Raw genomic sequence first — 27,424 nt, 5'->3', positions numbered from 1 at the left:
TGACCCCACAGCATCATTCAATTAAAATCTCGATTTATTTTACCAAGTATTGCGGAGTCTCTTCGAAGGATGGGAATGATTTATATTCATCTCATAAATAACTCTTCAAGCACCAATAATTCAGGAATTGAAACTCGGTTTTTAAAAAATGAATCAGCGAAAATATATATATTTTTTTTATCTAAGAAATATTTAAACTTACCAACATATTGAAAGGTGTGTTAGAGAAAGTTCCAATTTCATGTAGAGCTTTCAGTTGTTTGAAAAAGTTGTCTCAATGTTACAAAAAATAGCAATAGCTGTCGGCAACTAAAGGTCCTTTTCCTTCTATATTTAGGTAGATGTAAAGTTAGTCGAGAGCTAACTCCCCCACCCGTTCAAAGGTTCCTGAGAAAGTTCTTCTTCAGTTATACAGGGCTTCCTGAAAGTTGTTGTGTTAAACGTCAACACAAAACATCAGGACGTCTGCAACCCAAGATTCTTCTTCTTCTTCTTCAATTATACAGGGCTTTATGCCTGAGGACCGTCCCGTTTGGGGAAAAAATACATGGAGAATGTAGATGACCATACTTCCCCATATTTGCCGGAACAGTGCCGGTTTTTTTCTGTTTTTCTGGTTATCCCGAACTTTTTTGCAAAAACATCTGACGTGACGTAATTTCACGTCATGTCAGAGACGTTGTGAATTCTGATTCGTGGACATTCCACGAAAGTATTTATGACTGAGATGTGCGTTTTGTGTGTTTGAAAATTGGAAGTGAAAATCGAATGAACTTTTGGGTTTTGTAATTATTAGTGCTGCTCCACAGAAACAAAGGAGACCTTCAACATGCTATGGATAGAAAAAGAAGTTCAGTCATCTGTCGCTTTCACTTCCAATATGGAAGTGAAATGGCAGTACATATTGAAAATGAACCACGCATAGCTCTCACATCACAAACAAGTTGGAGCTACCCGTGTACACACACAACATATTCCATCATGCGCCGAGTCATTAGAAATGCTTCAGAGGAATATTTAGGAGGTGCATGTACTGTGGATTTTTTCCTGTCATTTATTTGCCTCTATTGTAGGAAGGAAGTCCAACGCCTCGCTTATATGGATCATAGCAGCTGCTATGGCCTGATGAGGAAAGCGTGAGCGGAGTACGAAAATGTTTATCAACAAGAGGGAGAGGGGTACAACCCGACTTCCTACATAGTCTGTAGCATAGGCGGAGATAGACTTGGAAGTCTGGGGGGCATGGCCATTATTACTGGGAGGGGGCACGACGATGATGATGTCAATTCTTATATACATTAGATCAGTCGAATCCACCTTTGACGCTGGGGGCAATGCCCTCACGCACCCCCGTATATCCGTCCATGGTCTGTAGGTTGATAACGATAACTTATGAGAAAAATATTCGGTACTATTTCCGCGTCGAAATGTGAAAAAAAAACACATTTATTTGAATTTAAAAAAATTTATATACATAAATAATGAGAAATTCTGATAACTTTTCACGTGTCGTGGTGTGCATTTTGTGCATACTTTACGAAGTTGACAACAATACTAGAATGATAACATTATCTATGATTCGAATAAGCAGCGTCTACTGTACTATGAGGAATGTTATTAGAGGAAAACTGTTGTACCTTGACTATAGTAAACCTGGAAACACTTGACATAATTTTAATAGTATTGCATTCTAGCTGATGCTTTTGGAGTGCAAGAGATTAGAAATACATAACCTCACAACTGAATGTTGTTTCAACACTTTGTCTGTGATCTTGACAGAGATTTTGCAAGTGGGCACGTTTTAGTACTAAAATTGTGAGTTTTTTTTTGCCGTGTTTCTTCTCATGCTCATTGCTTACTAAATATTGCAATATTTAGTAATTATAATTTATGCAATCATCCGATGAACCATAATAAGTTTTCAGTCATACAAACAGGGCCGTCGAACGGGCATGAGGCGACGAGGCGGCCGCCTAGGGCGGCATTTTTTATGAAGGATTTATTATGACGGTGTTTTCGTTCTCGCGCGCGAATTTTTACACACCGAAATAATTTTTAAGGGGAAGCGCGAATGGATAAATAAGCGGGTTAAATGCGGGTAAAACTTTTTTCCGCATTTATAGAGATGTTTTTTCCCTAACTTTCCTCTGTTTTTCGAATTCGAATATCTCAGTGAATAGTGCACTTTGAAACATGGAATTTTTTTGTGTGCATCAAGAGAGCCAGGGAAACAACTTTCTAATTGGGTTTTGGGCCACACGGGGACTGTATAAAAAGTTAATTTTTTTATTTTAATAACTAGACAACCCCTTCAAACACGAATGACATATCTGAGTACTACACGTCATTTGAAAATTTTTGCAAATTGAAAGTATATGCCAATAAAATGCCATACCCCCCTATTTGCTATGCACCCTGTATATGTGCTAAATAGCTCAATTAATCCTTTGAAGGGCAGGCATTTTTCCAGCTTACAATAATTTTTAATACTTCTTTAGCTTCTAAATACAATTTATATTTAAAATTTTAAAATTCTCTCTCGACATCTTAAATCATCAACGTTACCCCCCCAACGTGCGACAAAAATGATCAAATGATTAATGATTAGGAAAAAAAGGTAAACAGGTGCTCCCACTATGGGACCCCCTTCAAAGAAGAGATTTGATATATTTACTCTCATCAGGACGTTTTTATTTAGGAAATTCTCTCTCGACATCTTAAATCATCAACGTTACCCCCCCCCCCCCTTAAAAGAATCATGCCAACACCTTCGGAAACCACTGTATCAAGGTAATAGAGGTGAAGAAAGAAAACTTTTTCAGATAGTCGTATCCTTAAGGGGCGGCAAAACATTATTTGCCTCAGGCGGCAGAATTTCCAGGACCGGCGCTGCATACGAAACTCTGGGGATAAAATTATTGATATTTTTCACAAATCGAGGAACATCGTGTACATTGGAACAAAAAAAAAAGATCGTGTACCTTGGAATAGTAGAAAACTTGAAATTTTCATAATTCACTTCGGAATACTCAGCTTACAATAATTTTTAATACTTCTTTAGCTTCTAAATACAATTTATATTTAAAATTTTAGTTCTTTACTTCTCGCCTACAAAATATTCAGCTACCATTTATTCTCTTCCATCCTTTGGTTAGGAAAAAAAAATATTGTTACAAAATATTTGTTAGAAAAAAAAAGTTATGGTGTGGGATGCGTAGAAAAAACAAAAAATTTTCCCAAGCGAATTTCCTTAGGAGGAGAGGTGAGTAAATACTTTATTGTTTATCAGTGTCAGATACAGCAAATGTTGATATCACGGATATTGTATCTCTAATGCAATCAAAGGAGCTGACAAAACTAAAGATTTAAAATCATTTAATTTTCCTTCTTAAAAGTATAATATAGAATCATTATGCATTTCATCTACATAAAGACTACTACCCTTATAATTGTTGCCTTTGTGTATATATGTTACTGCCAAAACCCGAAATTGGCCAATTCATTACGGGTAATCATTTTTTTTCTCCAAAATTTGGCAGAAAAACTATATTTTATATAATTATTTTTATAGTTTTTCTCTCAAATTTTACTTTTTTCACTCTCGTCACATGGAGCTAATCCAATACATCTGCTACGTATAGATATGTATCACACGTTTGCGATATTAAAAAAATGGATTTGGTTCCTACCGGGGCATCTTACATCAGCACATCGAGCTTTGGCCAAGGATCTCCAGCTTCACGAAATGGCCGTCCAAAGTAAGAATAATTTCTGCAATTCGGACTTTGGTCAAAACTCTTGGCCAATTCGCGAAGTGGCTAGCCTCGTCACGAATTGACCGCACTTCGGGCTTTGGCAGTGACATATATACAGTATTAATAATCATATTTATGTCGTTATTTTGATATTACTTATTTCAATACAGTGTATGAGTTATATTAAAAATACTCATTGTATTATTTTTCCAGTAATATTTATATTTTTTTATCTCTGTAATTTTATCGTGTTTCAAGGCACAACATTACACGTTTAAAGATGCAAGACCCAATGTTGTACCTTAGAACATTTTAGCCCGCTCACTTAAATCTGTATCTCATGGTTATAGGTAGAACAGGAAGATAATAATTAAAATATCACCCGCTGTTTCATATTGATGAAAATGATGATGAACCCAACCACAAACTACCATTTCATTTCGGTAAAAATTTCATAATGATACTAAAAATGATTTTGGTGAAATTTTTACGGATAAAAAATTGATTAGGAAAAAAAGTTTGAAAAATATTGTCCCAAGTTATCAGTAGCAGTCTCCCCTACTGTTTTGGTTCATGGACTTTCTTAATTCCCTTATCGAAATAAAAATGAATTTATTTTACATAGCTTCAAATGATGCGATCAAAACTACAGAGCGCATGCATTTCCTGATATTATCACTGACAATAGGCCTATCCACGAAGTGATTTGCAGTCAGTGCACACCAGTTGTTCAATTTTACACACTTATGTCAGAAATTCATTTCAATCAATTTTCATACGGTTCTTTTTGTAATATAATTTTTTTCCTTTTTTTTATGCTCAACTTTTTATTTTATGGTTTTTTTATATCAGAAAAAATAATTCCTGTTATGCATTTCTTGATAACGAGGCTATTTTTTTATTTGGTGTTTCTATTGGCCACTTCTATCCTATCCTTTCAGGCATAAGAGGAAGAAATTCCTTAAAAACGTAGCATTTTTCCCATCCTTTGGACCGTATCTCTTTAGTGCTTGACCATTTCGGACAACATGGTCCAGACACACCTACCTGGTTTCGAACCGTTGCTTTTTTGTCGATGTAAGTTTCTTCTTGCCGTTTTTCTTTTATCGATTGAATGCATTGAAAAAAAAGTTATTTTTGTTTCACCGAGAAGGAGTGTAAACAAGTGTAGTTAGAGCATATTTTGAAGGTCTAAGAAAGACTAGTGAGTGGAAAAGCTGTGTAATTAGTTCTTGTATGGAAAATAATTCTTTACTTTTAATGAAGGTTTTTTTTCTTTCGCATTCCTGTTAATTATCTGATTCAATTTGAAGTCTGCGTGAGGTATGACCATAGATAGATATCGCATTACCTCAAAGCCGTAACGAGAGGGGGGGGGGCAATATTGCAATAATTGCAATATTTTATAGATATTTTTTCTTAAGCGACATAGAGATGCGAATAAAAGCTTTATTAAGGAAAGACAAAATTTTTTTTTTGGCATCATCATTGCTAAAGTCTTCATTATAAAATAAGTTTCAAAAGTTGTATATAATTTAGTTTAATAATAAGAAGAGATTGATTCAAAATATTTTCCAAATATAAAAGTATATTATAGTATCAATAATTGTTCAATTTGGTCATTAAAATGTCTGTTGATTCGAAATAACAACCATTCTTTATGTTGACATTTGAAATAACAACCATTCTTTATGTTGACATTTGAAATAACAACCATTCTTTATGTTGACATTTGAAATAGCAACCATTCTTTATGTTGACATTTAAAATTCCTATCACATTCATTTTATTTGATTTATCATGACTATGGTACATTACACCATTTTAAACTGTCTAAAGTATGCACATAAATTCCAAAAAAAGCTTTTTGCCACAAACTGTCTTTCCACTATACTAAAACATGCATGCATCTCTAACAAGTACAAATACAAAGGCCACGATAGGCAAAATGCCCAACGAGGTGGGTGAAAGAAGATGCCCATAAAAAATATAGATAACAAATATATCGAAAATACAGCAACCCAATATAAGAGAAATTATTACAAAAAACTAGTAGTTATAATAAAATAGATGAAATATAATATAGACTGCGCATAAAAAATTATGGTTGTCTCATCTAAGTATGGATAGATTCTCGATTCAAAAAAAGCAGAATGTACGAGCTGAATTCAAACCATTGACCCTTGAAGTATTAATTCCACACACTACCACCTGAGCAAACAACGATTTTTAAACGTTTACGTATAAACGGTTTCGAAAACATTCCTCTGATGAATTTCTAACGAATTGGCACATACTGGAAAGTTTTGCGTGTGCATAATATGTGTGGTCCTATATTTTGTCAATTATGCGTGATTCGTGTCCGAAAAGTGCTGCCCCCGTTTTCCATATTGGAAGTAACAGTGGCAGGAGCTGAATTTTCACGTTTATGTAAGTATCGTTATGAAGATCTGCTTGCTTTCTGTGGACTTTTTTGAATGAGAAACCGGCTGACACAGTCACATTGCGGAAAAAAATGTTCTCGAGTGAAAGGTTACTTAGACAACATTTGTCTAAGGATGGCGGAGTAGGAATGAAATTTCATTGATGTAAAAATAATTAAAACGAATCCACGTTCATAAAGAAAACTCGAATAACTCTCTGAGCAACAGCGAGCATTCTCGATTCCTTTAATGTTAGTATACCTACATATTCATGCTTATACGCTATTTGCAACGGTACGTACGCGTGCACACTATCATAGCATATACACAAATTTGAGAAGAAAGAAAAACAAAATAGAGACAAAGTTTTGTGATTTCAGTTCTTTATTCAACCTTGTACACAAATTGAATTTGTTCCTAAGTGCTTTTTTATTCTTTGCACAATTTTCACAACACATTTTTTTTTATGATATGATGAACATACCATTACCCATCCTAGAGCGCACAAACCCCGAATTCTAGACCTTCACACTCACGAAAAAAACAAACAAAAAAAGAAAAAAAAAACAAAACACTTAGATATATCGAATTGTGCTCTTATAGAAGCATAGCATTTTTTCTATAATAGAGCTACTTCGGTTATACACAAAGTTTTGAAAGAACAAAACACCAGAATTAAAAAATACTGGAATCAATTGAATAAGTACATTTAAGAAACTAAACAACATATAAACAGTACTAATACAATACGAAATAAATAACAACACCAAATCATCAAATGACCAATAGAAGTACATATTGTTTTTCTGTATTTTTCGAGTAGTAATCAAAATGTTTTCCGAAATTTTGGAGAATCATGAACATGGCAGGACTTAAAATTTTAGAAAGGGGGGGGGGAAGTATGAATAAACTGTTGTCTCTAGTTAGAAGTAGAGATAAAAACTAAATTTTTGTGGATTAAATTTTAAAACAGCACGACCTCAATTATTGTTTTGAATATAGGCAAAATTCTGTAGTAGTGTTGTCTAAATTTTTGGCTTCGCGCAATATAAAATCTAAAAATGCTACTTCAGTGATATGAGGAAGATGTGAAAAAACGAGCTTGAGTGAAATGAACTGACCATTTATTGCATTAAAGAATTTATTACGAATGCATGACCATAAAAGAATGGATGTATAAGACAAAGAAGTCAATATACCATGTTTAATTTTTCAAGTTATGAATACGAGAGAGAGAGAGATCAAACATAAGGGAACACATAAAAAAAGAAAGACATGCTATGAAATCGCTTGGGAAATGAACCCGTCTTTGGCAATTGGGTTTTGTTAACCCATTATGGAAAAAATGCGCAATAAAAATCTGCAGTGATCTGCAAAATGCTTATCACTCTTACAGAGGTGAATGAAAAAAAGAAATTAAATATACGTGAGAGCACCAGAAGGGATAAACGGTGGATGAAGTAAATAAGAAATTCGGGAAGCGGTGTTAAGTAAATGTTTAATAAGCAGCTTTTTTGCATCTAGTGATATTTCGATCCCTTTCAGGCTCAATTTATCCCGGGTTTCACGGTCGCAAAATGCAATTTTTTTAAATAAGTATTTTTTTGATCAGATATTTTTTAAACATAATAGCACAAGTGGCATAAAATTTTTCCAAAACTTAATTGAAAAAAAAACCCCATTTTTTAATTTATTAGAGCAAAGTTTAGAGCACTTATTAGAGCACTCTTGTAAGTTTGGCTTTTCCGCCGAGTTTTCAGTTCTGCAGTGTCATTTGATTTTTTACTAAAACATAGCATAATGTATGTGCAGGTTCACATTTAACAAACGCGTTCAATTTTTATCCTGTATATTTACATAATTTGCTGATCATTTGCACATGTGATGGTTAGTGCTATCATATAGAAATAAATTACGTTTTGGTAAGATAATATGTACAGGGAAAAACGTCAGAGTTAACCCGAAATACAAAGAGAACAACAGCTAGACGCTTTCGGAACTATATCAAGTTCCTTCTTCAGTAGTCAAGAAAAATAATATAGCGAAAAAAGGCAAACACTTCATTTTCTATTTTTCTTGGATACTGAAGAAGAAACTTGATATAGTTCCGAAAGCATCTAGCTGTTGTTCCCTTCGTATTTTGGGTTTACTGACGTTGGTTTCCTATGGGACCATTCAGGTATACGTCAGCATTGATGGGGGGGGGGGGTTCCGATTTGCTGACTTTTGATGACAAGGGGGGGGTTTGGATGATGCTTACGTCATCATCCACCCTTTATAAAAATATGAAATATTCTTAATGGCATCCTGAACTGTGGTTTGTTACACCTGAACTAACAATCTCCCTATTGATAAGTCTCCTAGAGAGCCACTTTAGTGATCTCTACATGTTTCGTGGATCCTTCAAGTGATCTAGAAATGTGTTTGGGCTGCTTAAGTACTTTCGAACTGTGCCACGCATCATTCAAGTGATGCGTAATTATGCGCCGCGGATCACTTAAGTAATCTGGGAATGTGCCGGGGGTAACTTGAGTGATGTAGAACCGCACTGGTGGTCACTTAAGTGCTCTAAAACTGCACAAACTGTCACTCAAGGGATTTCTAAATGTGCCACGGATCACTTAAGCGTTCTGGAACTGTGCCGCGGGTCACTTAAGTGATCTGGGAATGTGCCACAGGCCTACTTGAGTGATCTGAAAATGTGCCACGGGCCGCCTAAATGCTCTGGAGTTGTGCCATGGGTCACCTAAGCGATCTGTAAATGTGCCGATTAGTTCATTTTTACGAAATTAGGTTTGAGGGGACAGGCCACATCAGATAACCCCCCGGGTCACATTTGGTCCACTGACCAAGGATTTATCATTATATCGCTTAGAGTGGGTCACATTGAATTTCTTAAAAGGAATTTTTTTGAGTTCTTGGCCTTCGGATAGCATTGAAATTTACAGCAATTGATTATAATAACATATAAAGGTATTTTCTTTCGAAATTTCGATTAAAAAAAAAATACTTTATGCATTAAAAAAAAGAAGATTTTTTCATCGTTTTGGGGTGGGGGGGCAGGAGCCCCCATGTCCCCCTCCCCGCATACAGTCTCTGATCCCACTAATATGTGATAGGAGGTGGGGGGCAGAGATGACGAAATTTTGCTGACAAGGGGGGGGGGGTCAGAGTTTTGCTGACTTTTGCTGGAAAGGGGGGGGGTCAAAAATTGCTGACGTAATACTTTAATGGCCCCTATGTATATTAGCGCTATCATATGTTTGAAAACACTTACTTACTAAGGCAAAGTAAGTAAAATACTGACATGAAAAAATGCAGAAAAGACAACTCAGATGGTATAAAATTTCTCTGCCCATGCTGGGCCTGAATGGGAGATTTCGCGTAATCTTGAATCCGGGAAGGGATTAAAGTTTCTTCTGCTGGGAAGCAACCTGGCAGTCACATGTAGTCAGCTTATCAACCTCCAGCTGTGATGTCTTGTACTGTATTTGATTCTCAGCTGAGGTATGGAAGCATTCATCAGTAGTGATTTGGAATGATATTCGTCAGTAAATTTGATTCTCTCTGTCAAATTATAGATTGATATTTTCAAGTCATTATATAAATTTACCTAAAATCACTTCATATGAGTTTATCATAATTTTTGTATATTTGACGATGATATGTTTCTATTTCGTACAGTTGTGTGCATCATAGCATCAAATAAAGTGTTAAGAACTGACCGCAAACATATGTTGCAGCGAGACGAAAAGAAAATGAAGTAAACATACAACATCGAAGCATCCTGTCTTTGCTGGTAAAACATATTAATAATAAATATGAAAGTTTTTTGACGTAGATTTTCGATAGTGAGGTCTGAAGCGTAAAAACTACTATATATATGTTGAAAAGTGTGCGTCGTCTGCAGAGATGATAAAAGTATTGGAAAAACCACACTATAGCACAAAGATAAAGCTAAATGTTCCCGACAAAAAAGTTTGAAGCTCGAAACGTGATCCACAAATGATTTTCTGTTCATTATTTGAGTGCCGTGTGACCGTCAAAACTAACAAAGTAATTTGAATCATAGTTATTAGGCTCATGTTTTATCTTACGCATTCTGGAACATAAACATACAGAAACGAAACAGGACAGGAACAGCAGTAATAGGAGACTCGTAAACATTGCTGTGAAGCCAACTGTTCTCATACACACCACACCTTCTTCATCGGCAAAACCTATGTAAAATAATAGAAATATATGCATCGATATTGTTTATTTCTATGAAGTAATGGAAAGTGTAAAATCTTTAGTGATAATAGAATATAAAAGCTAATGCTAGCTTGTTATTTACCCCCAATTCGGTCATTACCAGTTCCTCATCCCCTAACCCTTTCCACTGGGACATATTTGTCCCATACAGGTAATTATATTGGTAGTCAAAGGGTTAAAATGCCTTTTCGATATTGATTGTGTCATCACTCTCGTAGACTCTGGTTCTCGAGAAAAATTTGAAATAGTTACTTACCTGATACCGAAGAAAAGCAATCGCCATAACTGTCTGATTGTCATCAAAACATTTAAATCTTACCGATTACTCACAATCCATTCTGTTCGACTGAGTTTTACATGGACACATAACGATGTACAAAAAAAAAATGCAGTTAATTCAAAACCACCTTTTATGGTTAATTTGGAAATTTACAACTTTTTAATTTTATTTAACTTCTAGTAGATAATGGGAAATAAGATTTGCTATTCGTTGCAGCAATTGAACAGTTGGATCTTTATTTTCCAAACTCACTTTTTTGTCTGCCGGAGAGAGCACTTGGTGCATCAACATCATCGTGACGAACTTCTAAAGCTTGAAATAGACTGACGCTTTCCGATAAAACATTTGTGGAAGAACTGTCTGCCGATGATTCTTCGGTATAATTTGCAACAGATCGCTTGTAAAGATGACGCCAGTAACAACGTTGAGGCTTTGAGAAAAAGGGGAATAAAACGGGGTTAATTTAACATTTTAGAGTAAGTAACATGCGCTATGAAATGTAATTCTAGACATAACTAAAATTAGACTTAAATCGATTAATGCTGAAATTAGCAACAAAATGAAACTTTATGTGTATGAAAACAAGATTCTCATCTCGTCAGTCTTTTATATAATACATAGACTTTGAATTTTCAAGCATAACACCCTTGATTGTTTGAATGAGAGGTTCTCAACATTTCATGCTCGACGGATCCCTTGTACCAGCAATGTGAAAGCATGGGACTTCTTCAGAATAATGTTTAAAATATTTTAATAAAATGACAAAGTATTAGCCGAATTTACTGCAATACAGTTAAAATAAGCAGAATACTGTAAGTGCTTCCGTCTCCGCAACTAGCAAAATATTTAAATAAAGAAGTATAATATATAGGAATTTTCAGGTTAAAAAAGAATGTTAATTGGTTGTTTTCCATTCAAACTCACGGACCCCTGAAATCTTTCCAAGGATTCCCCAAGGGTCCATGGATTTCTAGTTTCGATGGGACAGTTAAGGCATCTAAATAATCTTGTTGCATAGTTTGGATAAACAGAAATATTTATTCTCTCATGAAAACCCATTTGTGTATTCCCTCCTATATTAGATATAATTGCATACTATCTAAGAGAATTCACCCTGATATCTAACTATACATAAATGGAAAGGGTTTCGAACACATAAATCCTTCATAACTGGCAAAAGCTAGATTTATTGGCCGAATTCTCACAAATTTACAAATGCACTCACGCGCGCGTTACCTGTTTAAAATAAATAAGTCTTGTCTGAATATCAGTTTTGGATTCCCTAACTGGTTGATTACTCAGCTATGGTTGTGAGGGAGGGGGAAGAGAAAGATGAAAACAGTTTTTATGGGAAATAGTTGATGATGAGATGAGGAAGAATAATCTGCCAATTCGGAAGAGGTCAAGGATTCTCATCCATCGACTATAATGAAGCGGGAAACGAAATCGTGAAGGTCATTTTAGGATCGCATAAAAATTCAAGTTCGCCTACGCAAGTGTTTGTAGTTAATTTAATTCGTATATACTTACGCTTAGTATCAGCACACTTACCGGACAACTTCCATGGCACATATGAACGTCACACTCTATGTACAACGCCGGACTTCCCGTGAACCGAAAAGCTTTGAGATAAGAATAGAGAGTAAGCTGCTGTAAACGATCTGGGCCACTGACACCTCGGAACGCACTTATCAGTTTCTCTTGTACTACACACCTACAAATTAAGGACAAAACAAATCAAGTCCCTATACACACGCGCATATACAGGATGCATAGCTAACTCCTCGCACCGCAAATTACTGGCGAACCGTTAATCCTAGAGACATACTTCCACAATTAGAAAAATATCCAAATAAAACGTGTAAACTTTAGATACATCATTGATGTTGCAAGAGGGTTGTGTAGCTATTGAAATAAAAACATCAATTTTTTATACGGACACCCTACCTTCAAAAATCCAATTGGAAAGTTGTTTCCCTGTCTCTCTGAGGGCCAAAAAAAAATCCACGTTTCTGAGTGCAATATTCGCTGAGATACTGCGTGTATGTGGAATTCAAAAATCGGAAAAAAGTTGAGAAAGAACAGCATAAATGAGGGAAAGGACATAGTCTGTTAGTTTATGCTGTTATTTCCCAACTTTTCACAGGGTTTTGAATTCAAATATCTCAGCAAATATTGCACTTAAAAGAAATAGAATTTTTCTTGTTGGCCTCACACTAAAGACATGGCAACAACGTTCTAACTGGCTTTTTGAGGACAGGGTGTCAGCACAAAAAAATTATTTTTTTAATTTTAATATTTTTATAACCACTTGCAATATGAATGACGTTATTTGGGAACTTTTCTAATTGGAAGTATGCCTCTAGAATCAACAGTTTGCTAGTAATTTGCGGTGAGGGGGGAGTTAGCTATACACCCTGTATATATCTCGTACGTAGTTATAGCCATTGATTTATAAATTCACTTATTAAATATTTATCTATCGAAAATGTTTTCGAAAATTTCACTTGAGAAAAATAAAATTCAATCAATGTTGATGTGTATTTTCACTCCTTTTCTCTTTCCACGTCTGAATGTGTCTCTGGGTGTGACTGTTATTATTAACTATACTACGAAACCTTAACCCATATATACTGCAGATTAAGATTTTATAGTTGAATAATATTGAGAATACGTTGGATGCTTTAGTTTTAATACACTGTTAAAATTATTATTGAATGGTCTGAGAAAAAACACTAGTTATTATGTAGGAGAATAATAATCCAAATTATCAAAATAAAATAATCTTACCCGTTGCTATCCACTAGTTTAAGCCTTTTTTGACCTCCATTATGTGCAACACAGTTGCTAACTAGAATATCGAATCCAGCTGCAAACAATTGAAACAAACAGGAAAACGTAAGTTATGGAATATAACTGCCACGCTGATTATTCGTTTACATACAGTTTTGAATTTGAAAACATACATATATACAGTTCTTTGAAAAATAAATGGCATATCGGGGCTATTCACACGATATTTGAATAGTTTTCTAATTGGAAGTTTGTTTCTATGATCAATGGTTTGAAATCTAGAAGATATATAAGGCCTTTACTTTACACCTGTATATACAGGGTGAATCTGATCTATTCTGCCAAACGAAAGGAGGGGATAGACGACCCCAAGTGGATCAGGAAACACCCCACCAACCCTGTTCTATCACAAACCGTTTTCGGGTTATGGAGTAATAATCGGTTATGGAAAAAAAATGCGTCAAGTCTGAAAAAAACAGAATTTCTGAAGTTTTTGAAAGACCTATACGTAAACTAAGCACATATTTGTAAAGAACAGAAAAATTCTATATGGTGACACACCAATTTCATCGAAATATCTGGTTTTAATGGCAAGCAACAAGCGCTGAAATATTGGCAAAGTTCAAAATCGAGTTGTCGCCAAAATTTTTAATTGCCAATTCCGCAAACACCCTTCTAGCTACAGTCAGTCAAATTTGCCAAAAACTGAGAAAGGTTCAGGAGAAATTTAGTCCTTTGCTTGCAATACGTCACTGAAATCAGCGTTTGTCTAAAAATTACTTTATTTTTTGAATAAAATTACTTCGACGAACGCAGATTTCAGTGATGTATTGCAAATAACGACTAAATTTCTGCTGAACTGGATGATTTATTTGTTTATTCTGGGCTCTTTTGAAAACTGGTGGAATGGACAAGTTTTTGGCAAGTTTGACCGATTGTAGCTAAAAGAATTTTTGCGGAATTGGCAATTAAAAATGTTTTGGACAATTTCATTTTGAAATTCGCCAGTCTTTCAGCATCTGTAGCTCGCCATTAAATCCAGATATTTTAACAAAATTGGTGTGACCTTATAGGATTTTTTTTGCGCTTTCCAAATATGTGCTTAGTTTTTGTATAGGTTTCTTGGAAACTTCACAAAACCGGGTTTTTTCAGACTTAACATAAACGATTCGAGATAGGACAGGGCTGTTTCATGATCCACTTGGGCTCGTCTATTCTCCTTTCGCTTGGTCGGATTCACCCTGTATAGGTTGTCTATAATTAAAGTTCGCATATTTTGACGTTATCTGCAGTCGTAACTACAATTCAGAAAACTATGAAATTCAAGTTACGTCTTATCCCTTTCAGACTAAGTACTCACAAACGGGAGGGGGGGGGGGGTTCTCAATGTGGTATCTTTTTCACCCTCAGGGACTTCACCAAGGTTCAGCCCTGACTTCAACGATAACACTCGCATAATCTTTTAAGTCAGAGCTGAACTCCCTGAGATTTAAAAAATAACATCTAACGCGAGAAAAATCAACCCCGCTTTTGTGTTTATGAAGAGATGGCGAGAATTTTCAATGCCTCTTTAAAGACCGAAAACTCTCCACTTAGTTATGGTGTGGAATCATCGTTTTCGTTGAACAGTTTGACTAGCAAAACGCGTTTTGCTGGTCAAAATTTTGCTGCGTTTTTGTAAAGTCAACGCGATACTCTACAGCTGTGGTTCCCAACCAGGGGGTGCATGCACCTCTAAGAGTGCGAGAGAGCATTTTGGGGGTGCGAGATGGAAAAAAAATTCAACATATCGACTGCTTATTCAGGGAAATTAACATGATGATAAAATTCAAAAAAAATATCAATCCTACCAAGCTTTTGACGCCTCATCTTCCGACTTGTGCTGACTTCTGTGTAATGCGAATTTTGCATTGTAAAAGTTTCTTTTTTCATTAGCGATCGTAATTGTTTTCCATTTCGGTTGAGGAAAAAACCATTATTTACCTAAATTATTTCATGGTTTGTTTACATTGGTACCTCGTGTTATTAGCATGTTGTGCTTAGATTGGATACTGTCGTGAACGCACATGATTTAGTAAAAACATCAAAAAATTCAGTCAAGTGTCAAAGAAACATTAGTTTACAGTTGTTGCGGCTGGAATCAATAAGTGAAGAACTATTCGATGAATCTTGTTTCTAAATCTCAAAAAATGGTAAAAAATATTTTTTTTTCGTTTCGTTTTTGAATTAATTTTCAAAAAATGAAAACAAAATTAAATATTAGCCATAGACGAAAAGATATTAAAAAGATATTAAAAGAATTCATAGAAATGAATTATCGGACAATTAATGTAATCAATTATAGAAAAAAAACCTGAATATTCTAACATATATAAAAAACATTATCCAAGGGGTTGTAGGAAGGTGAGTCACATTGCTCTGGGGGTGCGGAAGGAAAAATGTTGGGAACCACTGCTCTACAGTGAAGAAATGAAAATGGAAATGGTTGTCTTATGGAGATGTTCAGATTCCTTACCATGAAGCTTGAGCAGTTGGTCACATGTTTGCAAAACATTTACATGCGCTAATAGCTGCAATTAGTGTGGTTTTCATAGAAAACACCCTCTAGTTGTGAATGTCAGAACGAATTTTTTACTTTAAAAAGGTTCCCCAGTTTAATTCCATGCAAAATAAAGGATAACCTTTTATGTCATACTCTAACGCATACTTATAACATCAACACAGCAATAAAAGCATAGATAACCTCTGTCAAAGCATTATTCGGAAAAAGAAAAGCCGCTCTCCAAATTATGAACCTTTTTATATCAAAAGCCGGGTACTCGGTGCCATAAAAATTCACATTCCACTGAGCCGTGTAAGTAGCAACCTCTTAGTATTTAAACTGTCTCTGTTTCAACTTTCTTTTTATAATATTTTCGGAATGGGAAATTTGTGGCAAGTAAAACAATTTTCAGTCAAAGGAACTCAAGACAATTTCACGGACACAGTACAGTTTAATTTCATGGTCTTCTAGTATTTTCGTAAGTGAATCTCAGAAGATGAATTTCCCCTCCCCAAGTAATGACTAGGATTACTACGTATCTTATAGTCTATATGAACTGCAGCGATCAATTTTCACGCATGAATCATCAGCAACAGACGTTTAGAACTGTGGCTGGTAAAGAAAAAGAGCAACGATAGTAAAGTATTCATTATATCTACATGTTAAAGACGCACGCTTGGTCAAAATTTCTCTCCGCCATTAATTTAAGAAAAAAAGTCTCAGAATTTGAAAAATTTGTGATACGAACGAAAAAATATATGAACTTCAAGATCGGATTATTAATGGAATGTATGTACCAAGACAAATGCGAATAATATATGTATAAGACATATAAATACAGTATAAATAGAGATGGGAACTGCAACAACCGAGCTGGATAATATTCACACGAAAAACGAATACGACAAAGTACAGTTCTTTTGAATACGTCTTTTTAAGTAGACTAACTTCGAGGCAGTTTTTTCAAATAGTATGGTTTTTACAAAACGTGTGGTTTTAATCATAATACAGTAGAAAATAAGGAAGTGCAGTGAAATTCTTGAAATATTTTGAAAAAAAATTGAGATATTCAATATATTATGTTCGCGAAATTAACTTATTTTCAGTACTTACGACAGACATTGTACACTAAAAAATACAGCATATATGCAAATAGTTTTGATACTTTATGTTGCTATGATGGTTGTCTGAGCAATGAACTAAAACTTTTAAGGCACACAAAATATTCTGTGGAATTATATCAATTTTCGTGAAACAACACGTGAATTTGGACAATAGTTTATTTTCAGACAATCTATAAATATTAAATTCCTACATATATCCAAGTTCTTAGTTCATTGTAGGCTCATATCATTGAAACACTGTTGAAAAATTTCATGAAAACATCTTGCATTACTTTTTAGAAATTCTGTTTTGCATGCAATAAATAAAGAAAACAAATCTTCATAAAACGTGTTTAGAAATTATTTGTTGCCTTTGAAAGCATTGCACGAAATGATTTAACTCAACTATAACTTTATACGTGTTGTATATACAAAAATTAAACAATTTTGAATTCTTTGAATAAAACTCTTTCAAATAAATTAATAAAACAATTTTCGACAATTTTCATGAAATTCGTCATTTGAAGGAAATCAGTTACTTTAGAAGAAGACTGGAAAAGCGAAAACTCCAAAGGAACGAATGAGTAATCGAATTATTTATACATTTCTTTTCAGATAAATTCAACCATATATTTGAAGAGGATGCAGAAGAAAGATTTAGAGCTACGATGAAGATGCATGTGCTGAGCAATGGTAATGACAGCTGTAGGCGGATCTTCACCAAAATGCTCACAATCAATTTACAAAGTCAAAATATGAATCATGAAAGGTAGGTTGTCTTTGTGCTGGTGGATAAATGTAACTTTTCTCAACTGTTACCGTTTTAGAGTTCGTTTACCTTGGCATGTTTTTAACATTTGACCTGACCAAAAGAGGCCACAGTAAAAAATATCAGTAACTCTCAGACTTTTCCGTAGCACCGTTTATTTTGGAAAAAAAATAATGAATGGATTTAACCTTGAAAAGTTTAGTTCTTAAGTAAAACTGCTTTAGTGGGTTTTTTTCTGTTTCTCTCTTTTTCTTTCTGAAAACCCACAATTATTTCTCTTAAGAATATACTGATTCTCTTTTGCGCCCGTTTTGTTTGAAGTCGCTTAGTAACAATTTTGAAACAAATAACATTTATAGTAAGAGGATAAAGAAAAACGTGCACTCGACAGTAAATATTTTTTTTGTTGCAAAATTTATGATTACTAAAAAACTGGTTCTGCTTTTTTAAATTTTTTACTTTTTTTATTTAAACTTACTATTTTTTTTCTGTTTTGCATATTGCTTGAGTATTGTATCTTAAGATACAATAACGGTATAGCCTTTAGCAGTCGTGAGAATTTAAGCAGTTTCAGCTTCGTACTGCCAATCAATTTATTTCTTGTTCTTTCCATTGTTGTTGAGGATAAAAATTCAGAAAATAATTTGAAAAATAAATAAATAAAACAAAAAGCTGATAGTATATCTTTCTGCATCTTTTCAAAAAAAAATTATTTTGCCGGAAAAAAGCTGTATTTGTCGTTGAGCAAGTTTATGGCGTAATTCTAAATATACTGTTGTTTCTCATGGATTTGATATTGAACTTATTTAGATTCTTCTCTTTTTTCATATATAGTTTAATTACCTATATCGAACACACAAATGAGAGCTCCACGCTCTGAAATATTTAGAAAAATAACTAATTTCGCTTGCTATGTACAAGATAGCATTATTAGAATGCTTATACTTAGGAATGTTACTTTCTAGCAAAACAAGAATAAGTTTCAAGATAATTGACCTGAAGAAAATAATTGATTTACCGACGCAATAAAGGAGAAAAACCATCGTAAATGTTAGCTCAAGTATTATTAAGCAAAGCATTATTATTTCTTAATATTGGACTACCTACAGAGAAAAATAAAGTTAAAAGTCAAGATTCAAATATTTTTTCTCAAACATTATTAGGAATAAGGTGAAAAAAAATGATACAAGTGTCGTTTGCTTTAGAATTTTAGATATCGATTGAAAATTGTATTTACGATAACCACTGATCATTAATTTCTCACAAACTTCGACTAAAATGCAGCCATAATTTTTTTCTAACCCCTCCCTGCAATTAATAACATCGGATTTAATCATTTCTTTAGATTTTTCTTTTTTCTCGTCACCTAATTATATAATTATTATGATATTTTTCAATATCGTTTGTATATACGCATGTACGTATATTGCTGAACATCAGTCATTGAATGAAGAGAAGTGAGCGTCACGCTACAGAAAGCAATCAATGGATAGATCCTATTTTTAGGATCTTATGGGTTTTCTCTTTGTTCTCAGACGTTTTATGTCTTTACCTTGTAAACTGTGTTTATACTGCTTAACGCTCCGTGAAATAAATAGCATGATGATTTTTTTCTATTTTGACAAATCTATTCCTCCATTTTCTTGAATGGTTTTGCTTTTCTTGACTCTCTCCCTTTTCTCTTTTATATATATATTATATATTACAGACATAATAAAACATTCAATTCTGGGATGACTTCACTTTTGGCAGTAATAAAAACTGAGGTGACGCATAAATATTAAATCTGCCAGCCAACGAGAATTAGGGAAATTTGCTGGAAGTGGTATATCACGGAAAAAAAAGAGGAAGCACGGAGGGAAAATGAAATTTCCATTTTTCCACATTCGCAGTCGTAGAAATTACCGTGTTTGCTATATATATACATACATAATTTCCACGAAAGCGATGTTCTGGTCTCAAGGCTATTTGCTGCAATGACCTTCTACAATGCTGAAAACGATTATTCGTGATATATACTAACGCGAACAGCTCGATCAAAAGGCATTACGTGACATCGATGAGCAATGTTCACTGAATAGAACAGCTATTATGTAAATGATAGCTGTATAAAATAAAGGTAAAGCTACAAAGAGGTTGTCTGTTATGTTCTGTCGTAAAAAAGGAACTTAACACAGTTCAACTGCATTCATTTGGAGATGATCACAATAACATGTATGAATTACGTTATACTCAACATCAGTAATTTAATTAGAAAAACTCTGTCCAGATACCATTAGTCTATATAATAAGTTTTTGTTTCTGCACCCAGGCCTGCAGGAAAACAATTTCAGCACAATGTCGATATATGACTGGCACTGGTGAATAGTGTCGTATTTACTTAATATGTGATAGAGATTCTAGTATGTAAGCTAATCAGAAAAAAGTAATTTTATTCAAAGGTTAGATTAATTTTCCTACTCTGATCTTGCACATTGAATTTTTTTTTTGATAGTGTTACATCTGATCAGAGAATGCGACTTTTAGAATGATTGGTGACAAGGTTGTAATGTTGTAGTGACTGTAGTCAACGATACGCAATATAGTTTGGGTTCGATTGAAAAAAGCAGAAGAGAGGCATTTGAAATGTACGTAGTGAGAAATATGTTCATGCTTCACATCTTCAATGACATCCATTAACATTGAGAATTTCGTGTTCAAGAATTGGGGGAGTAAATGAACGAAGTGCATTGCATCCGAGAGGATCTACTTACAAGGAAGACGACTCCCAAGGTGACGTCTTCAAGAATTTTAAAAAAATTACCTCTGATCCTACTTGTTTCAATATGAGCAAAAATATTTAAGAAAAAATCGTCAGAATTATTGTCACTCAAAAGAAAAAAAAATGCAAATATTAAAATTTTGAACGCCGATAGAGCTAAGAATGAATTAAAAATCCCGCAACCCTACAGTGTTAGAGTGATGTTATTCAAACAACACGTGATCATGTACAGCACAAAGAAAGAAAGAAAAAAAAAAGAGAAATAATTCGTTTCTATAGAATATAGAAGCTGAAGAAAAGAACGTGAGAAGTTTTTTTTTATAGATATCGCTAAGAAGCGCAGAGGCGATGAGCAGCCAACTGTTATCATTTTTAACAATTTTCTGCGACTTTAATAATTGCATCCACCGCCAATTTTTTTTTGTTTTATTTGTTTCTGGGTAAGATTAATGTATTGAATTATTTCATAATTTCATTTCGTTTGAGAACGATACCTTGGGACCCTTGCCTTGTTAGAAAAGTATTTTATTTTCATTTCGAAGATTGATAAGGAGGTGGAGAAACGTTTAAGGACAACCGAAAAATCCTAATATCTTAAAAACTTGAGGATGTGAATATAAAGATTTCAGAGCAATAATTACAAACGGAACTAAATATTTTCAGTGAAAATGAATTTGATGTGTACTGCAATGCTAAAAAAAAAAAAAATTTAAATTATAGCAAAGGTCAAAACCTGGAAAAAGTATAAGGACACGCGTGTTTTTTTTTTTTTTTCTGAAGTCGGGGAAAAAAATTTACATTTTTCCTCATGTTTGCATAACAGTCAAGGCTGTGGCATCTTTCGGTGTGGAGTGGGATGAGCATGTTTTCTTTAATGAGGAGCAATTTAGATGGAGTCGATAGTTTTAAATATAGCTGAGCCATATTTTGGAAATATAGGCATATCAAGACAGTTTCCGCGGAATTCTATTTTTTGATTCACCACTCATAACTTTTAGACAGTTTTTGTTCCAAGAGGACAATGCTCCTGTACATGTTTTAGAGTCTAAAGGTGTTGGTTTGAAGCCACTTTAGGTGGAACCATTCGAATAGTCATTGAGAAATCTTTTCTTAATCTCGTAGAACACTTGCGTTGCATTTTGACTCATGAAGGTTGTAGAAACGGTACACACAGTACGAAAACAAACATAATCTTATTGCAGTCATCAAGCAAGCTTGGAAGACGTTTAGACAGTAATTATTTATGGCTTACATCTATCAATGACATCTCGAATGATACAGATTACAAAGAAAAAAGGTGTCTTTCTCGATAAAAACAAAATATTTTTGCACATAATTTTCAATTGTTATATTTTTTTCCGGTTTTGATCTTTATTATAATTTAAAAAACTTTTTTCTGAAGTCATGCAGCACTCATCAAAATTATTTTCACCGGGAAATGTTTAGTTCTACTTGTAATTATCTCTCTAAAATTTTCATGTTTACATCCACAGGTTTTCGAATTTTTTTCGGTTGTCCTAGAACTTTTTCCACCACCTTAATACAAGTAGATAACAAAATAAGGGATCCAAGATAAACCCAAAAAGTTAAAATTTGCACATTCATGCTTCTGCCTTGAGGGGGAACAATATGCGATGAGGTCATAAATGCATACTTTTAAGGTCATTAATGCCTATTTCTAAGATTTTTAGGTCAAAAAAATCCGAGCCCTAGTGATGACAAATTGAAATTAAGCTATTTAATTAAAAAAAAATTTTTTTTTTTGAGTAATGGTTATGTTTTGTGAAAACAAGAGCAATACAAGCAATCGTATCTTATCCTATTCATGAAACACAATTTAGTTTTTGTATTCAATTTAATTTTATTTATACGATAACGATTAAGTTGCAATTTTTTAAATATTTCAAATTCATTAAGAGAGAGAATTCTCGATCACTTTTATTTATTTTCATCTAATTTTATGTTTTTATACATCATGTATTTTTTCTTTCAACTCAGGAATGTAGGATTTTAGATGCACAAATTGTTAGTTTTTGAGTTCTTAGAGCGAGTGGGGCCTGTGATCAAGTAAAGAAACAAAACAATTGTTTCATGCCATTGCTTCGTCCACAAGACAATTTGAAGAAGACGAAACACGAGATGCTTCAATGACTTTCTCCAGCGTCAAGCTTCGGGAATTTGCACTGCATAGATAAGCAAGGCGAAACGTTAATTTCTCTCCTTTTTCTTCTCTTGTTCACGCTCAGGCGCATGGAATAGATAAGACCAATACGTGTGTACAAGACAACTTTCACTGAAAGTGGAAAAAACGAAAGAACCACGCACTTTTCAAACCAAGATAAAGAATGTACAGCCAACCGAGAAAATGATGCGTGACACGTGGCAGTTACCAGGAACAATCATACTACCACCCTTTTGTTTTGACAGAAAGTCATAAAGCCGTACAAGTGTCCTTGGCAGTGATAGGAGGTCGGACGTTATGTCCATCCGTATGTTGAACGACACTTGCCACTCTCGACGACATTCGTCGGTCATTTGCTCAAACGCAGCAGATCATTCGTAAAAATAAAAGCCTGCCGGGTACAAGGAAGCTTCTTTATTTTCTAATCGCTAATTTATTACGGTCATTCATTATTTGTTCAGACGATGCTGTTTCTTATCCGGATAAGATTGCAGCAAAATTGCAGCCACGTGTAGGTTTCGGACAGGGAAGTGGAATTATGCAAGTACAGATCAAGACCAATGAGCTATTGATAGCTGATGTTGTTTTTCTCACGATTATTCTGACTATGAAAAATGGAAATAACCAGACTAAATCTGACATCACTTTATTTCCTCTTATATAGCGTATATCAAAAACGACTGGAACCAATGGTCGTAGAATAAAAATAAGAAATGAATAAATAATCATAGAAAAAAATATATATGTACTTACGAGTTTCACTTTTCATGTGTATCACCAAAGTAAGAGGATCACCCACATTCACTGGGCCAGTTATTCGGTTGCCTGTGGGTCCATACCCACTACGAATTTCCATGTTGCATTGCGGTGGGGGTAACGTGAACACAACGGGATTTCCAGTACGCAGTTTCACTTCTGAACTCCTAGAAAAGCCATTACTAGTTCATGTTTATTTCTCAGTGCTTTATGAAAATGAAAAAAGCTCCACAAAAAACGTGAAAATGTTAAATCGAATTGAAATATGAGAATAAAAAATTGCAAAAATGTGCATAACTAACGAAGAAGTAAATGTGTGTGCGTGTATGTTACGGTAAATGTGATAAATCCGGTTATCATACATAATACCCGGTCATTATGCATAATCGCCAAGCATTTTGGTAAGTATGATAAATTTCCCTAATCACTTTTACCAGCGATTATGCATAATACCCAAGAGTCGTGTCGTTGCTTAACATAATAAATCGTACTATATGATATACTATACATGATATTTTACCGGCGATTATGCGTAGTACCCAAGCGTTCTTCGTAAATTTGATAAAAATTTCTCTAAATTCATCACTTTCACCAGTGGTTATGCAAAGTACCCAAGTGTCGTTGGTAAATTTTATATATTCCCCTCTTAATTACTGTAATCACTTTTACCGGCGATTATGCAGGTGCCGCGTCGTTGGTAAACACCATAAATCGTACTATATGGTATACTATACATGATAATTCATACATGTATTGTATCATTATATTGGAGTCCGACTATATTCATCATGCATAGATAGGCCTACTAGACTCTCATTTGGAGTTTTTTTCATATTTATTAAATTCAATTACACTTAGATATTACTCATAATCACAGATAAAGGTGAAAAATTTCAATTCCAAGCATTTATCAACTACAGTAGGTTATTACGCATAATCACCAGTAAAAGTGACATTTTTTAGTATTTCTCAAACTTACTAACGACGCTTGGGTGTTTTGCACCGGTAAAAAAATGTACCGGTAAAAAAATGATAAATTTATCAAACTTACCTAGACGATTGGTAAGTATGCATAATAATCGATTTATCACATTTACTGTAACATATATTATATAATTAATTATAAAAGCATTGCAGCCCCATGGAATTGTATAATCTATCTCTATTCTATAATATAAAATCACAAACTCGAAAAGGGCCTGTTTCTATGCAACGGAAATCGGTTACGTGTTTGGTGTGTTACGGAAATCGGTAACGATTTTGGGTGAAGTTTTCATTTAACTCTTGAATATATCGGGAGCCGTTTGACCTATCGGGACCAAATTATGTGTATGCTCCAAAAGGCGTGGTCCCCACATCCTGCAGTACGTCCCCTAGGCTGGGATAGTTGGCGGGCCCCCAAAACAGCTTTTCACGGGGCCCCTCTGTGGTTAATTTATAGAGTGAAAAATCAAAAAGTGGTAAGAATAGTTCCTGCCCTGTCAGCTCTGCCCTTGTGGGGGGGGCCATGTCGAGAGGTATATGTATAATATATCACCATATGTATAATATACATATATCACCAGTGCTCGCAACACACAGGGTCGGGGTACCCAGGGCGTGGCATTACACATATACCTTCATGGGGAAATTAAAAGGTTTCATTTCCAGGGGGCCTTTGACGATCTCATTGTTTTCTTGCTGCTTTAACATTGAAAAACTTGTAATAGCGGAAGCCTAAGATATACCCAGTCTGAGGGCCCCATAAAAATCTGCGATTAGGGTCCTGGCTCCTTGACTGGGTGGCCCTGGATTTTATTCATTGTTGATATAGATAAAAAATTTTCATGGCCCTCACGGGGAGATGTCCGACAAGTCTCCAGGTCGAGGGCCCTCAGGGAAAAGTTGATAGGTTTCATTTCAGGGGGACTTAGATGAATCTCAATGATTTTTGTAAAATTTGTAAAATTTGCAACAGCGGAAGCTCGAGATAAATCCAGTTTGGGGGCCCCACTAAAAATCTGAGTATTGGGTCCCGGGTAATGGGTTGGAGGCCCTGGATTTTATTGGTTGTTAAAATGAATTCAAATGAAAATTTTTCGTGGCCCTAACAGAGGGGATGTCCGACAAGCTTCCAGGTGGGGCCCCATGTGGAAGCTGACAGGTTTAATTTTGGGGGCCCTGGAATTTATTAGTTGGTAAAATGAATACAAGTGAGAATTTTTCGTGGTCCAACAGGGCTACAGTCTGGGGACCCCCATGGAGAAGTTTTCTGGGGGTACTTGATGATCACATTTGCTTTTTTTTCCTTTATTATAGTAAAATTCGTCAGTAAGCTGGTGTTTCGACATATCATTTTCATAGCACTCTGATGAAGTGGGACAAAATAAACAAGATATGTTGTGAAGAGAAGGTGGGCGGGTTGGCCAGCCTCTCTAGTACAATATAAATTCAGTACTATAATAGAATACACATTCATTATGAAATACAGCATGCTACATTTACTACATATTAGCTTCTTTTATATATTTATATACAGGGTGTTTCAAAAATAACTGGTGAAACTTTACAGTTCTGGGACTTCTTTTACGCCTCATCAGAGACTCTGTGCTCACCGATGTTGATTTCCTTAGTGAAGAGGAAATAAGCTGTTTTTTAAATTTTTACTGCTCATTTTTTATTTCATTGATGAATGAGATGGATCCTTTCGAGCCACTGGCTTGTTGCTTATCTCGTTTGTCATCTCGACCATATTATGGCGGTCGTTCAGCAGTCCACTTGAGGACAAGTGACTGCACACGTAATGTGGACTCAACTTTGATGCAATTATTTTTATTTACAACATGTAATAATGCGGAATAAATGCGTGACAGTATATACATTAGAAGAAGAGATTTTTCCACTTACTCAACACTAATAATAGGGAATGTCACCGTCTTCCAGAAGTTGTAACCGTACTCACACGTCACCCTGAAGTGCTCATCGATATCTTCTTCAATAAGTGGATTATACTGCACTGTTACAGTGTTCACCAAATATTGAGCTCTTTCTTGTCGCTTCTGCATAAAATCAAAGAAATTTGAATAAAAGTATAATATAAATGATCAGTGTCCGAATATTCAGACGATAAATTTATAGAATGAAATTGAGCAACTTCACTCTGTTCAAGTACAGTAATCAATAAGTCCAAAAATATCATTTTGCTTCTAAGATACAGTGAAAATCAGCTATTTCTTGAGATGGGTTCTGAACTAACTCTAAATAAAATTTATTTGTTCGTTTTGGCTAATGATAGCTCAGTTGCAAATCAAGTAATACTACTTTTCTTCGAGCGGAGACAACTTATTTTTCTCTGGTGCTTCACAGACTGCTATAATAATAATTCCTGACAATTAAAGTTGTTTCTTCCCGTGGGACGAAGATTATTTATGTATGCGCGAAGAAAAAGAAAGAGAAAGAAGTATACAAAAGCAGCAAGGCCCTTACTCTTGAGAATGACAATGCGCGTTGTTGCTGAGTGACTTCCTGCTGTCCAAGAGTACCACATCTGTTAAGCCGGATAAAGAATTCGTAATGATTGCGACCCGATCCATTGATGTAACTGCAAGATGGATCATGGGAATAACCAGAACTGTAGACCAATCCTTCAAAGGATCCGTTGAATTGAACAGTGACCTTCATGTGGTTATCGAAGCAATCCGCTTTAATTACTGTCAGAGTGAATACAGAGTTCATTAAAATGTTAGACAATAAATACTCAATCCATATAATTATATAAAAAGTGAAATGAAACAGTAAACACGCAATAACAGCATGAAGTTGATATA

General features: G+C 34.7%; 2 protein-coding genes across 3 annotated transcripts in view; both read right to left on the bottom strand.

Annotated features, from left to right (window-relative positions):
• The window catches only part of LOC149080204 (CDK5 regulatory subunit-associated protein 3), a 49,488-nt gene extending 49,109 nt beyond the window's left edge, over nt 1-379 (bottom strand). The window contains exon 1 of the mRNA XM_089239253.1: nt 203-379. Within this exon, the coding sequence (XP_089095379.1) occupies nt 203-208 (6 nt within the window). The 5' untranslated portion in view covers nt 209-379. The remainder of the gene's footprint in view (nt 1-202) is intronic.
• Nucleotides 380-9,970: 9,591 nt separating this feature from the next.
• Nucleotides 9,971-27,424, bottom strand: part of LOC149080203 (uncharacterized) — a 61,184-nt gene continuing 43,730 nt past the window's right edge. The window contains exons 4-10 of one of the 2 annotated variants that reach the window (XM_089239251.1): nt 27,084-27,307; nt 26,505-26,656; nt 23,616-23,800; nt 13,503-13,581; nt 12,264-12,426; nt 10,965-11,142; nt 9,971-10,398 (exon numbers count right to left, since the gene is read on the bottom strand). In XM_089239251.1, the coding sequence (XP_089095377.1) occupies nt 10,199-10,398; nt 10,965-11,142; nt 12,264-12,426; nt 13,503-13,581; nt 23,616-23,800; nt 26,505-26,656; nt 27,084-27,307 (1,181 nt within the window). In that variant the 3' untranslated portion in view covers nt 9,971-10,198. The remainder of the gene's footprint in view (nt 10,399-10,964; nt 11,143-12,263; nt 12,427-13,502; nt 13,582-23,615; nt 23,801-26,504; nt 26,657-27,083; nt 27,308-27,424) is intronic. The other variant, XM_089239252.1, reaches the window with a different exon arrangement.

The sequence above is a fragment of the Pholcus phalangioides genome, unplaced genomic scaffold (genome assembly GCF_987345545.1).
Source record: "Pholcus phalangioides strain wild (caught in Gottingen) unplaced genomic scaffold, Ppha-v1.0 ptg000011l_1, whole genome shotgun sequence".
NCBI lineage: Eukaryota > Metazoa > Arthropoda > Arachnida > Araneae > Pholcidae > Pholcus > Pholcus phalangioides.
This window is presented reverse-complemented; position numbering and strand designations above follow the sequence as displayed.